This window comes from Poecilia reticulata, linkage group LG4 (assembly GCF_000633615.1).
Source record: "Poecilia reticulata strain Guanapo linkage group LG4, Guppy_female_1.0+MT, whole genome shotgun sequence".
Classification (NCBI taxonomy): domain Eukaryota; kingdom Metazoa; phylum Chordata; class Actinopteri; order Cyprinodontiformes; family Poeciliidae; genus Poecilia; species Poecilia reticulata.
The window spans coordinates 3,397,083-3,410,362 of NC_024334.1; the positions used below are offsets into that span (position 1 = coordinate 3,397,083).

The 13,280-nt window shown below is 37.0% G+C and overlaps 2 protein-coding genes and 1 long non-coding RNA gene across 3 annotated transcripts in view; 2 read left to right on the plus strand and 1 right to left on the minus strand.

Moving 5' to 3' along the window:
• The window catches only part of LOC103463128 (methylcrotonoyl-CoA carboxylase beta chain, mitochondrial), a 9,825-nt gene extending 4,599 nt beyond the window's left edge, over positions 1-5,226 (plus strand). Inside the window, exons 6-12 of the mRNA XM_008406308.2 lie at positions 387-565; positions 1,705-1,915; positions 2,301-2,392; positions 3,286-3,442; positions 3,558-3,680; positions 4,459-4,671; positions 4,741-5,226. Of these exons, the coding sequence (XP_008404530.1) occupies positions 387-565; positions 1,705-1,915; positions 2,301-2,392; positions 3,286-3,442; positions 3,558-3,680; positions 4,459-4,671; positions 4,741-4,827 (1,062 nt within the window). The 3' untranslated portion in view covers positions 4,828-5,226. The remainder of the gene's footprint in view (positions 1-386; positions 566-1,704; positions 1,916-2,300; positions 2,393-3,285; positions 3,443-3,557; positions 3,681-4,458; positions 4,672-4,740) is intronic.
• Positions 5,227-5,549: 323 nt separating this feature from the next.
• The window catches only part of LOC103463130 (retinal Mueller cells isomerohydrolase-like), an 11,453-nt gene continuing 3,722 nt past the window's right edge, over positions 5,550-13,280 (minus strand). The window contains exons 4-14 of the mRNA XM_008406309.2: positions 12,241-12,348; positions 11,972-12,113; positions 11,062-11,209; positions 10,770-10,851; positions 10,541-10,673; positions 9,477-9,619; positions 9,280-9,409; positions 8,784-8,898; positions 7,473-7,567; positions 7,272-7,383; positions 5,550-6,874 (exon numbers count right to left, since the gene is read on the minus strand). Coding sequence (XP_008404531.1) covers positions 6,717-6,874; positions 7,272-7,383; positions 7,473-7,567; positions 8,784-8,898; positions 9,280-9,409; positions 9,477-9,619; positions 10,541-10,673; positions 10,770-10,851; positions 11,062-11,209; positions 11,972-12,113; positions 12,241-12,348 — 1,366 coding nt within the window. The 3' untranslated portion in view covers positions 5,550-6,716. The remainder of the gene's footprint in view (positions 6,875-7,271; positions 7,384-7,472; positions 7,568-8,783; positions 8,899-9,279; positions 9,410-9,476; positions 9,620-10,540; positions 10,674-10,769; positions 10,852-11,061; positions 11,210-11,971; positions 12,114-12,240; positions 12,349-13,280) is intronic.
• LOC103463129 (uncharacterized) overlaps positions 7,327-13,280 on the plus strand; it is a 10,006-nt gene continuing 4,052 nt past the window's right edge. The window contains exon 1 of the long non-coding RNA XR_001776548.1: positions 7,327-7,405. This is a non-coding gene — a long non-coding RNA (uncharacterized LOC103463129). The remainder of the gene's footprint in view (positions 7,406-13,280) is intronic.

Sequence of the window (13,280 nt, forward strand, 5' to 3'; positions counted from 1 at the left end):
CCTTTATTTCAGTGCCAAAGGGGAATTAAAATTAGTTGGATAAAATTCAGAACTAAAGGGGTTAAAATGTTTCTATTTTTAAAACACAGACATAAATGTTTTGAATTACAAATTAATTTGATATTCTGGACTTAAAAACACTAATAGCTTAATTAGCTTGATGTAAAAACAAAACAACTTTAATTTGTTCAGTCAGTAAACAGCCAATGTGAAATAAATAAAAAAAACTTACAAACAGGTTCACCACATTGACCATATGTAATGTTACCGGGTTTAAAACTGCCGATTATTTCATGTTTTTGTGTCTACATAATGTGAAGCATGAAGTATTTCAGGGCTTTTTGTGCATCGTTTTGGTCGATTTAAACGCCGTTCCGGGTCTGAAGGTGGCGCTGGTGTGCGGGTCGTGCACCGCGGGGGGAGCTTACATCCCCACCATGGCAGAGGAGGCGGTGATGGTGCACCGGATAGGAACCATCTTCCTGGGAGGCCCGCCGCTCGTCAAAGCCGCTACAGGAGAGGAGGTGACCCCGGAGGACCTGGGTGGGGCCCGACTCCACGCCGAGTAAGGGCCGAACTTCAGAGCCGCTCCAAACTGGAATTACGAAAATAAATTTGCTTAAAAACAGCAAGACAATTTAGAAAAAAACAAAACAAGGGTTTTGTAAATTGATATATTTCACAAAACTGCAACGGAGCCATTAGCTGTTTCTTTGTCTATATTCTCCTGATACCAAAAAAACACAGTTTCAGAATTGCTGTTTCCATTAAATGCCAAATGAAATTAAAATCAAAATGAATAATCTTGTTTATAAGTCATTAAAAATCACGACAGTGACAAATGTAAACAGTTACATGAAATATTTTCATATTTCAGCCAATCAGAGCAGACGTCAACATCTTATTAAGCCATTGGAGCTACAAGCCCCGCCTACTTGGGAGTGGCTACATATGCGGCGTTTTGGGGAAAACGTAATCAGTAATTTTACAGAAGAGCAATGAGTTCAACTTTAGAATGACAACATTTTCCTGATCCGCACATTGTCCCAAAAAATACAAACTACAAACCAAAAAAAGATGATGACTTCCTGTCGTCTTCTTCAGCATTTCCGCCAGCAGTAACATCCGGTTGTTGATCACGTGACTTGTGACAGTTTCTATTGCAGTTTTGTGGAATACATCCATTTCTATACGACTCATCTTGGCACAAAAACGTGAATTTTTCTCTAAATTGGCACATTTCCATTAAGCACATTAATGGAAACACGGCTACTTTTTTTGCATCACGTGATCAACAGCCGTATCCTACTACTGCTGGAAACGCAGAAGAAGACGACAGGAAGTTGTAGGAGGATGATTGTTTATTTATTTGGATAATGTGCAGCTTTCAGCACAGTTCATAAAAATTTGTCGCAGTTCTTCTGTAAAATCACCAAAATGGTGTAGAGGCTGAATAAAACACAGATGTCTCATCTGACGGCTGAATTATGGATATATTTCATCTATTTCCATCCCTCAGAGCCAYGATTTTCAACGACTCAAACAAGCTTATTCACATGTGATTTTAATTTTATTTCTTATTTAATGGAAACACCACAATTGCAAAATGTCTTTTTTTTAATATATATAATATATATAACTTGTAATGGAAACGCAGCTGCAGAACTGAGTGAGACTCTGTCTCCGATTGCTGCTTCGTTTTAGGGTGAGTGGGTGTGTGGACCACTTTGCGTGGGAGGAGAAGGAGGCGTTTGATCAGACCAGAAACATCATCTCCACCCTGAACTTCCACCTGCCTGAGGAAGAGGAGGAGGACACGGCGAAGAGGAAAGCAGCAGAGCGGCCGCTGCACAGTCCAGAGGAGCTTCTGGGTCTCGCTCCTCGGAGCTACAGCCACACGCTGGATGTGAAGATGGTAACGCACTGCTTATAGATTACTGATCGATCTTATTGATTCACTGATAAGCTGCCATTTTCTTAAAAACCTCTCTTGTATCAAGAGGGTTGACTGTCTTTTACGGAAGAGGATTAGGGCCACTGGAAGAAAAACAAATCTCAGAATTCTGAGATTTTTTCCCCCAGTGGCCCTAATCTTCTTCCGTAGTCTTTCCATGACATAAAGGGCTCTGTTTTTCATAACATGCTGAATTAAAAAAAAAAAAAATCTGCTGTATTAAATATTGACTGAATAAACACAAACATTTTTCCCTAAACTTGCATTTTTATAAAATAGAGGAAAGTAGAATGCCCAAAAACTAAGAGTTGAGAAAAACTAAGTTGCACTTTTGTTTCCCGCTCAGATTGTGAGTCGACTGACAGACGGGAGCCGCTTCCAGGAGTTCAAAGGTCGATACGGAACCACACTCCTAACTGGTTTTGCAAAGATTCATGGGTAAAAATAAAAAACGACCACCACTGTATTCATATGTAATACATTGCAATAACGAAAATTCTTACTGAGTATTTTTGGTCTAGTTTCTAATTAAAATATCTTAGTACACTTTAAATAAGACAAAATTAACATAGAATTAACTTTTCAGCAAGAAACAGGAGCTTATTTTAAATAAATAATTACTTAATATTGGTATAAAACCAATATTAACCAGACATTTTCCCATGTTATAATAAGTGATAATGTGGTTAAATAAAAAAATCTGCAGATTGTGGCCAATTTTTTATCCGATTAATCGCCACAATAATCCATCGCTAGTTGCATCTTTTATCTTTGAAGCCTTTATATTTGATCACAAACATTCAGAATACTTTTTAACAGTAAAGCAATAAATAAAAATAATTAGTCAGTTTTTACATTTCTGAGTCTCAAGTAAAAATATTCGACTTTTGAAGTCAGAAAACTCAGTTTCTTAGAAACAATTCCTGAAATCTCAAAATTTTTGAGTTTTTTTCTAGCAAATTTTTTAGATTTGAAATTATATATGTATTTATTTATTAAAAAAAACATTTTAGATTAATCTCAAAATCTCAGAAAGAGATTTTTGGCAGAAATATCCTCCATATTTTAATATCTACATTTACCCTAATATGCCATCATAAATGTAAACACTTTATTGTGTACTTTTAATTTATTGCCACCACAGATACAATGTTATATAGATTTGTTATTTATCTAAACGATATTAAACTTCTCATTTTGACCGTATAATTGTTTTAAACATATCTTCCATTTTCACCCATAACAAACAATATTCTTCCACCATATCTCATTTTATTTCTCTATTAAGGCTTTAAAGTCTGATTTTCTATGTTCTTTTTCTATGTTTTTAGCCACCTGGTAGGAATAGTGGCCAATAACGGAGCGCTAACGTACGAAGCGGCGCTGAAAGGAAGTCATTTCGTCCAGCTGTGTGACCAGAGAGACGTTCCGCTGCTCTTCCTCCAGAACACGGCGCCTGCAGCGGCGCCGACGCTTTCTGCCGCACAGGTAAAAACAGCCCAGTAACGTTTATTATCTCCATGACAACGAAACATACACAAACAAGTTATTAAAAATCGGTAAAGTGACGTACATTAGTGATTCTTCTGTCCTTTTCTGACAGGCAGAAGCGAACAGCAACCGTCTGAAGGCTCAGGGTTCGATGATGTCAGCAGTGGCCTGTGCCTCTGTCCCAAAAATCACCGTGGTGATTGGTGGTTGCCATGGCGGCGACAGTTATGCCATGGTGAGCAGCCAAACTGGTTTTCCTTTGTCTTTCTGTGTCTTGAGTGATTTAGAACATGAAATTATTTGATTATTTTGAGCTAAATAGCTGCCATAAAATTTGTTTTAAAAAAAATAAATATAAATTTAACTGAAAATACAATTTGAAAACTGAAGCAAATTTAAAGTAATTTGAAAAAGATTATAAACTACTTTTCAGATTCAAGGCTCTTTTTCCACTTTCAAATGTTTTTCTGTATAAAAATTGTTCAAATTAGTTTTTTAATTTCAAAGTTTTTTTTTTTTCAGTATAAAATTATTTGTTAAAAATTTTTAGTTTCCAGTGTGAAAACTGGAAACTAAAACCAAGAGCATGAAATTACTTAATTTTATAGAGCTAAATTGATGCCATAAAGTGTTTAAAAATATTTTTAAATTGAAAAAGATTCCAAATTCTATTATTTTTACTTTTAATTCTTTTTCCAGTATAAAAATTGTTTCACAATTTCAAACTTTAAAGTTTCCAGATTAAAAGTAATTTTTAATTTTCAGTTTCTTGTCAGTAAAAAATGTATTTTGCAGTTTGTTTTTTTATTTTCCATTTTAAAAATCATTTTTCACTTAAAAATTGTTTTTCAGCATAAAAATTGTTTTTCAGTTTAAAAATTGATATTAAATAAAATGGGTCCCAGGATTGCACCTTGTGGTGCCTCACATGTGATTTCAGTCTGCTCTGATGATAAATACCAATTGATAACAAAACAATGAAGCTCACCGTCTTCTTTCCCGTTGGTCGTCAGTGTGGACGGGCGTTTGACCCCAACTTCCTGTTCCTGTGGCCCAACGCCAGAGTGTCGCTGGCGGCGCCGGGTCATGCCGACTCGCTGCTACCTGCCGACGCCAAACAGGAAGAGGAGGAGCTGAACGAGAAGCTGGAGGAGGAAAGTTCGGCGTTCTTTTCCTCTGGCAGGATGTGGGACGACGGAGTCATTCTGCCTCAGGAAACCAGGAAGGTAAAATACTGAATTATTCTCATAATCCAGGAGGAAGTGGGAGAAGTCTGATTTTCTTTTCCTTCGCAGGTTCTCAGAGACGCTCTGGATATTATCAAACAACAGCGCCACCAGCTGTCCACAGAGAAAAAGCAGTCGGTGGTGCTGCGGATGTAGAAGCCTCACCAACACGCCTGGTTTCCTGAGCTCTGGATCCCGTTTCTAAGGGTCATCATGACTCACATGTTCATGCAGCTGAAGTTATTTCACTTCAGCAGATTATGCAGAAAAAACTTAATGGATGCTGAATGTCATTTTTACATTTTTTAAATCCCTTTTTTCTTCTGTGTGCAGCATAACATAAATTTGCTCTAATGTGAATCTGCAGTTCAGAGCCTGTAGATTCATCTTGATCTTTACAAATCCAAAAGGCCTTAATTGTTTTATCCCTCTAAACTGTATTTTGAAGTACGACAAGCTTTTAACCTGCATCTGTTTAATTGTTCTGTAATTAGAAATGTCTAAAAATGTTGTAATTATACTTGTTTGTATAACATGAAATGACTGGCTGCTAAACTGGTGTTTACATTTATCACATCACTACAATGGCATATTAGGAAAAACTGAAAAAAGGAGTACATTTCAGCCAAAATACTCTGACATTTTGAGGAAAATTTTGGAGCTCCAAAAGTGTAAAATTTGAGAATAATCTCGGAAATATTCTAGAAAAAACGTTGCAACATTCTGAGTTTCAAAAGTCCAAAATTTGTGAGAAAATTTTCTGAAATTTTAAGATTAATCTGGGAAACTTTCAATAAAAAAACATGGGAAATTTCTCAATTCCAAAAATATATCCATAAAATTTAGATTTCAGTTGAAACAACACAAACACACCACACTTTTCAGTTTTAAACAGTTTATTTGACATTTTACAGTTGAGACATCAACAATTTGTATCCATTATATAAAATGTATTAAACTGAAATGTTAAGTGCTTTGAGCAGAAATTGCTCTGAAAATATACCAACATGCTTTTTCTTTATCAAACAATGAAGCAAAAGTAAACTATACATGGAGGCATGGAGAATAAAGCAGATGTGGATTCAGTAAACATAAAAATTTAACTAAAATAATTTTAATGTATGATTGAAAACACAGGAAATAAAAACACAGGAACAACAGGACCATGAGAAAATGGCGAGTAATTAACAGAAGTAGCATCAGCTGTACAGGTAGCATGACTGATAAGCTAATCTGCTAATAATGGAGCTAATTTTTACCTTCAGTGTTAATTAATAAAATCTTGAACACAGATGTAAAATTTTATTCAACTGAAGGTTTATGAAACAGCCAAGTACATAAGTGGTGATCATTTATCTGGAAAAATTTATTTAGGGGAAGATCAAAGTGATACATTTTTCAAAGTTATCAAAAATGCCAAAGTGCGAAATGAAAAACTATCATATAATTTTTAAAAAAAAATCATATACACAAATCCAAATGTAAGAAAATGTCTCCCAAGTTTTGTGTTTTTCTCATTGAGTTTCTATGTTATGTAAAATTCATTAAAGTTATGTTTATCGTTAGGGTTCACCATATCAAGTTCATAGAACATAATTTAGCATTTTATGAGCCAGAAATGATCCAATTTTCAATGTTTTTATTTATTTACTTTCCATTCTGCGCTTATGCTTTTGATTTCTCATTTGTTTCCTAATACTTATTTGTATTTGTATTACTGCCTTGTTTGTAAATCTTTAAATAAAAAAGAAAAATTAGCTCTGCTGTTAGCAGATTAGCGGATGTGAGCCTACCACTCACTACAAACCTAAAAGTGATCTAAAAACCAAAAATAACAAGATTCAAATTGTCCAAAGCCAATAGATTTTCTTTGATTTTGATTACAAGAAACAAAAAACTGATGCCGTCCAAGTCCTGATCTGCTCTGCTTTAAATCCATGTCATTATTGAAACCTTAGCAGTAATGAGAGTGGTATTTGATTTACAAACTGATCAGAATGTATTGTTATCGCCAATAACTATAAAACGGGGATTATCTGGTGTGTTTAGGGTGAAGGCGGAGGTTTGTACATCCCGTGTAAAGTGACGGGGATGACGGCGTTGACTTCCGCCCTAGCTAGCTCCGTTAGCATCATGGCGTCCAGAACCAGCAGGAAACCTGGTCTCTCTGCGCCCGGCTTCACCACAACACTCAGCAACACGCCTGCAGAAGTCAGACAGAGGATTAATATACCGAATAGAGGATCATTTATTAGATTTAAATTAGTTCCAGTCGATTAACTAATAGGGCCTGCGCAGAAATCATTTTACTGCTGTAGTTTGGCTGCCATCCAGTAGATGGCGCCAACGGTCAGCGCAGCCAACTGATACAGGCGGAAATAATAAACAATAGTAAATAATGACACTTTTAAAGCAGTTGGACTAAAAAATGTCATTACAAGAGCATTAAAAGTGTCAACTTTGTATTAATGGGTGAAAAAATGTAAACTTTAACTCAGTGTTGCATTAACGATGCCATTAAAAGTCAACTTTTCATTATATAGTGAATAATGACACCTTTTAATTTGCATTAAAAATGTAATGAACTTAAACTTTCTTACCTTCGTCTTCCTTCGTGGCTCCAGGTGTGGGAACAAACAGCGGCTCTGATGGGTAACAGTCTTCCTCCTGCCACACCCACGTCTCTTTGGTCTGGACATTCAGCTTGACGATCTGAGGCAGAAACCAACAGCAGGTAACAAATCTGTGTGTGTGTGTGTGTGTGTGAGAGGTGGCCTCCACTCTCTCCCCCTCTCCTTTACCCTGTCAGGGATGAAGTGGTTGAGTCCGAGGCCGTATGCAAATGAGTATTTCTTTCCACAACACTTGGAGTAGTTAATCTGTGGAAACTCGAAGGCTGAAAAAGACAAAAGGGACATAAAAAAAAAAAAAAAAACAACAAAACACAAAATTATAATTATGTAAGATTTTACTTTGCTTTAGGGCGTCTTGTCACTTTAAAACCCAATAAGCTGATGTTGGCCACGCCCCCAACTCAACGTTTACATTTGCATGTGAAAATGGCTGCAAACAGATGCTCTATTATTCAACTGTACATTTTTGAAAAGCAGAAGTGGAGCCTCCTGCACAATAAACAAGAATGCATCAAGTGGTTTCTGGATGGGAAGTCAACAACAAAACACTTTTTCTTTTCCAGCAGCTGTTGTACAGAGCATACAAAGGTGAAACAAGCAGACCAAATGTATTGGAACTCTGCTGGGGTTGCTAGGTAATGGCCGGAACTCTGCTGAGGTTGCTAGGTAATGGCCGGAACTCTGCTGAGGTTGCTAGGTAATGGCCGGAACTCTGCTGAGGNAATGGCCGGAACTCTGCTGAGGTTGCTAGGTAATGGCCGGAACTCTGCTGAGGTTGCTAGGTAATGGCCGGAACTCTGCTGAGGTTGCTAGGTAACAGCTCAGTGCCAGTGAAATGTGATTTTACATTTGGAAGGTTTTTGAAACAACTCATTTTCAAACACCAAAAAGTATTAACTTATTGCTATTCAGGCTGTTTTTAGAAACTGTAAAAACCAAAAAGGAAGAATGAATATGTGCAAAAATGTGACATTTGCAAAACAGGTCTCCTTTAAAATACTGACACATTTCTTCCCAAGTGCAAAAAAGTGTCAGCTTTCCTAAAAAAAGAAAAAATTAAATCATATTTCTTTACCTTTAAATTGATTATGAATTTAAAACTATCCAAATATTATAATAGTTTTGATTCAGTAGTTTTTCTTATACCTCTCTTTCATAATTTTATTGTATTCATCACTGATTTTAAATTTTCATTTTAATAAACTGTTCCTTTTAGGGTCGAGTGAATTAGCCTTGGCTATTCACACGTTAGGTTGTTGTGATCTATGCTTTTGTATCGGTCCCTGTCAAATAAACAATAAATTAAATTAATCAATGCAAATATAGTGAAATGTTGATTTTTTGGGGTTTTAATTTCACAGTAGAACTGTTAAGCAAACCTGTGGCTTCAGCCCAAAACATTTCTCTGTAAAACATGATTCCATCTTAGCAAAACTGTAAAAACAGAACCGGAAGGCGATTGTGTGTGTGTGTGTTCACCCTGTCTCGGTCCAGAGAACAGAACTTCGGGCTCTAGCCAGATGGATCCGTCGCTGTGGAGGACGGCGGTTGCCGTCGTGTAGGACAGAGACACGAGGTTCCGGCCTTGTTCTTCCTGAACGAACGCAGAAAAAAATCATTAAAATCACTTGGCGCTAAAAACGTTTTTAGCGCCAAGTGCGCTAAACGTTTTCATAGTTAGCTAACGTGCTAAGCTAAAAATAACAACGAAAACAAAATAAAACAAGGATAATAGTGAACAATACATCAACACATAAATACAATATTTAAGAGCATTATAGAATATATGGTTAATGTAAAATATAATTTGAACTGAAGTTAGCATTTTAGCATTAGCCTCTCTGCTAAATAGTGCTTTAGCATTAGCATTACTATGTGTTATGATTTGTGTTTTGTGATTAAATGGTAAAGGTGTTTTTAACTGGATAAATTGCGTTTAGGATTGGCAGCGTAAAGTGATCGTTTCTGCTCTCACCCTGTGAATATCCAACGGCAGAACATATCGCCTGACCTCCGGCTGAGGCGCACGCATCGCCGCTTTCTTCACCTCCTCCCACTCCTGCCTCAGGTTGGCCAGGTACAGGTAGTTGTACACAAAATCATGCCTGGAAATACAAATAAAATATCAGTGTTTCTATCAACAAATGGAGATATCCGGAGCTTTTCAGTCACCCTTTCCAGGTGCAGAGGTCGACCACGATGAATCCCTCGTCTTCGTAGGCGTTGATGTGGTGAAACAGGTTGAAAGCCGAGGTTCTGAATTTGTGGTTTGTCATGTAACATGCAGGATCCTTAGTGATCAAGTGGAACCACGTCTGCAACAAATAAACACTAAATGATTCAAAGGACTGGAAAAAAAAATCAACGTTTTGATATGTTATATTGAAGAGCAGGGGTGTAGCTACGGGGGTGGCTGGGGGGGCCACCAGCTCCACTTAAAATCTGATTGGATGGCCCAGTCAAAGCTGCTGATCTGTTTGTTCATGTCAGATCAGATATAAATCAGCATTTTCCACATCATCATTTATGTACGGAAGACAATTAGGGCCACAGGAAAAATAATAATTATGAAATTTTTTCCATAGCTCTCTGACTTATGATCTCAGAAGATTAAAGTCAGAATTCAGTTTTTTTGCAGTGGGCCTAATCCTTTCCCATATTTCTCTTATCAGTATTAGGGTCATTGTAGATAGAAAAAAAAGAGGAGGAGTACATTTCTGCCCAAAAACATTCAGAAATTTTCTACAAAGAAAACAAAAACGCGAAAATTTCTGATTTTGAACATTTGAAAGATTTTCCACTTTTGGAGTTTAAAAAGTTTAAGATTTTCCATATTTGAAATGGAGACATTTCCTTTTTTTTTTCTAGAAAATTTCTGAGAAGAATCTTAAAGTTTTTGAGCTGTTCATGGCAAATGTTCACATTTTTAAGCTCAGAAAATTCTGTGTTGTTTCCAGAAAATTTCTGGGATTAATCTAAAAATGTTTTGGCGGAAATTTACAACTCACTTTTCTATTTTGGCCCTATTACACTGTCGTACTGTAACAAACAAATCTGATGCATAGTTTTCACATGGCAAACAGATCCCTGTGTTTTGTTTGGGTAAAGAAATTGTGTTGCTAAAATATTTAAATTATAGTACACCACCATTGTTCTGTTTGTGCCCCTGCGTGGCCCCCTACAGGTAAAACTCTAGGGCCGGCCCTGAAGCCTGGATGCTGATTTTCCGGTGTTACCCCCATGTTTTCGTTGGATTCGAAGCAGTCCATGTACGTTGCTCCTCTGACGCTCCAAGACGACAGAAACTTGAGCAGGTTGATCTTCACCGGCTGCTCCACAAGCACAAAGTAGTTCTCAGTCATACCAAAACTATGGAGAGCAAAACAGACCAAAACAGACTGATTTAAATGGACTAAACTGATGAAAAGTAAAAAAAAAAATGTTTTCTAGAGTATAATTGTGAACCTGTGGATGTAGGAAGGCTTTAATCTTTCACTGCTGGGTAGTTGGACCACAACTTGGGATTTCTCAATGGGATCTGATTTATCTAAGGACAAAAAAAAAGATTTTACTGATATTTATTTTGCTTAATTTCATTTTCTATTTTATTTCCCAAACAGTCTATTTTATCTGTTGGAAAAGAATGCACTCTTTTTGACAGATTGACCTACAGACCATGACTTTTTGATTTGACAAAGAGGCCCAGAACACGTATTTCACGTTTCTCTCCGTGTTTCCTGCTGACGGCGTTTCCCACCTTTCTGTGCCGGCGGCATCTTGACGATGTTGTACGCCAGACTCATGTTTTTGCCGAAGCAGTTTCCGATGTTGTAGAGCGAACCGTCTGCGTCAACGTGGGGATGCGCTGTGACTCCGTTAATGGACAGATATTTACACAGATCCACCTGAGAAACAAGTTATGAAGAAATCACACAGAAATCACCTGATATCAGTTTCCCCAAATTTATGAGATGGCGCTTGGAAAGAATGCTGTTAAAAATTAACAGCAACATTTTGGTTTATTTAGTCTGTCATAGGGCGAAACGTAGGGGTTCAATTTTACAAATTATATTTTTACCATGTTTTTCACACATTTTTAAATGTTGTAGTTCCAAACTAAATACTTTAATTTGCTAATTAAATATTACATATTTAGTTAGGAAGCGAAATATTTATCTTGCAAGCTAAATGTTTAGCTATGTAGCTAAATATTTGGTAAGCAAAATAAATATTCAGCTTAAAATTAAATATTTAGTTAAGAAGCTAAATATTTAGCTAGCAAACAAGATAAATATTTCGGTCCAAGCTAAGTATTTATCTTGCTATCAAGCTAGCTAAATATTGAACTTCATAGCTAAATGTTTAGTTAGCAAATTTCATATTATTAGGTTCCTAGCTAAATAATTTCCCAGCTAACTATTTAGCCAGGACCGTAAACATTTTGTTAGCAAACTAAATATTCATCATGTGGTCTTCAGTCAGAGACATCTTCAGACTCGTTGCAACACTGACTGCTACTGGAGACCTTCCCTGCCTCCAGCATCTCCATCCATGACTCTTTGAGGATACTTGGATGAAATTATTTGCAGCATTAAATTTTCCTTTGAAATAAATAAAGTATTTGTGAATTGAACTGAATGATTTCAGGTAAATTCAAACCTTCTCACCTTCTTCAGTGTCTCCAGTGAATCTGGATCCACTTTGGTGATGAAGTTTGTCTCTGTGACGGCGTAAAAATCCTCGCCGATCGGATAAACGTTCACTAAGCAGTTATCCGTCACTTCAATGCCTCTGAAGTACGTAAAGAACCTGAACAGACACAAGCGCAACAAAAAACTGATTTAAACCCGACTTTGGATCTACGTTGTGCTAGGATGCTATTAATTAAATGGATTGTTTGTGTTAACAGCCAGGCACACACCAACTTCAGTTTTACCTGGAGAAAATGTTTTTGCAGGGGTCTGGATAGGCAGCGGTGCCAAACTCTGTGATGACGACCCGGTTTTCTGTCATGGCCCGAACATATGCATCCGTCCTGATGAACCTGAAACAAAGATTACAAACTTACCTGCAAAAATAACCAGCAATGCTGCTTTTTTCTCCCTGCCTACAAACATCCATTCTGCACAGAAACAACTCAAGAGCTTCACATGAACATGTAGTGACCATTTGTCTCTAAACTTAAATTCAAAAATCAAAAAACTCAAAACTCGAAGGTGATCTAAAGAAAAGGTGAATCAAACTCAAATAGTCACCTGATGCACCGTGGATTCTGGTTTACGCAGCAAAAAAGGATCAAAAGTCAAAATATAGTTCTTTGGGTTTATTTTTCAGATCAGGCAAAAGGTTCCAGGCTTCTGCTCCTATTCCTGCACCTGCTCTCTGACTGACAATAGAAACCGATATGACTTATTGGCCGATTCTGTAGGCTGGTAAAAAACCTTATGACCACCCACGTGCATAATATGCTACCTAAGACCCACCTATTTATACCGTGAAATACCCACATCCCAACCTGAAATTAATTAACTAATTAAGTGAATTCCTAATCAAAGAACTTATTCTAAACAGCAAATTAAACAAAAATTCTAATGATAAATCAACTAGGAAATAAACAATAAGAATAAAACAATTTAAATTCTAAGATTTAACCAAAAGAAAAAAGGGGAAAATGGCTCCTACAAACATAAAAATAAACTTTTTTTATTTGCAGAGATTCTTTGAGTGATTGTTGAGGTTTGTGGTTTCAGTCAGAATCAGATTTATTGGTCCAGACCAGTGGTTCTTAACGTGGGTCCGATCGAACCCCAGGGGTTCGGTGAGTCGGTCTCAGGGGTTCGGCGGAGCCTCTGCAGGAGGTAAAGACACACCTGTGTAAAGTCGTGATGACGCCTCGCTTTGCCATCACTTACTGCAGAGGATCACGTCACATTACTTAGCCAATCAGAGGATCACGTTACATTGCTGAGCCAATCA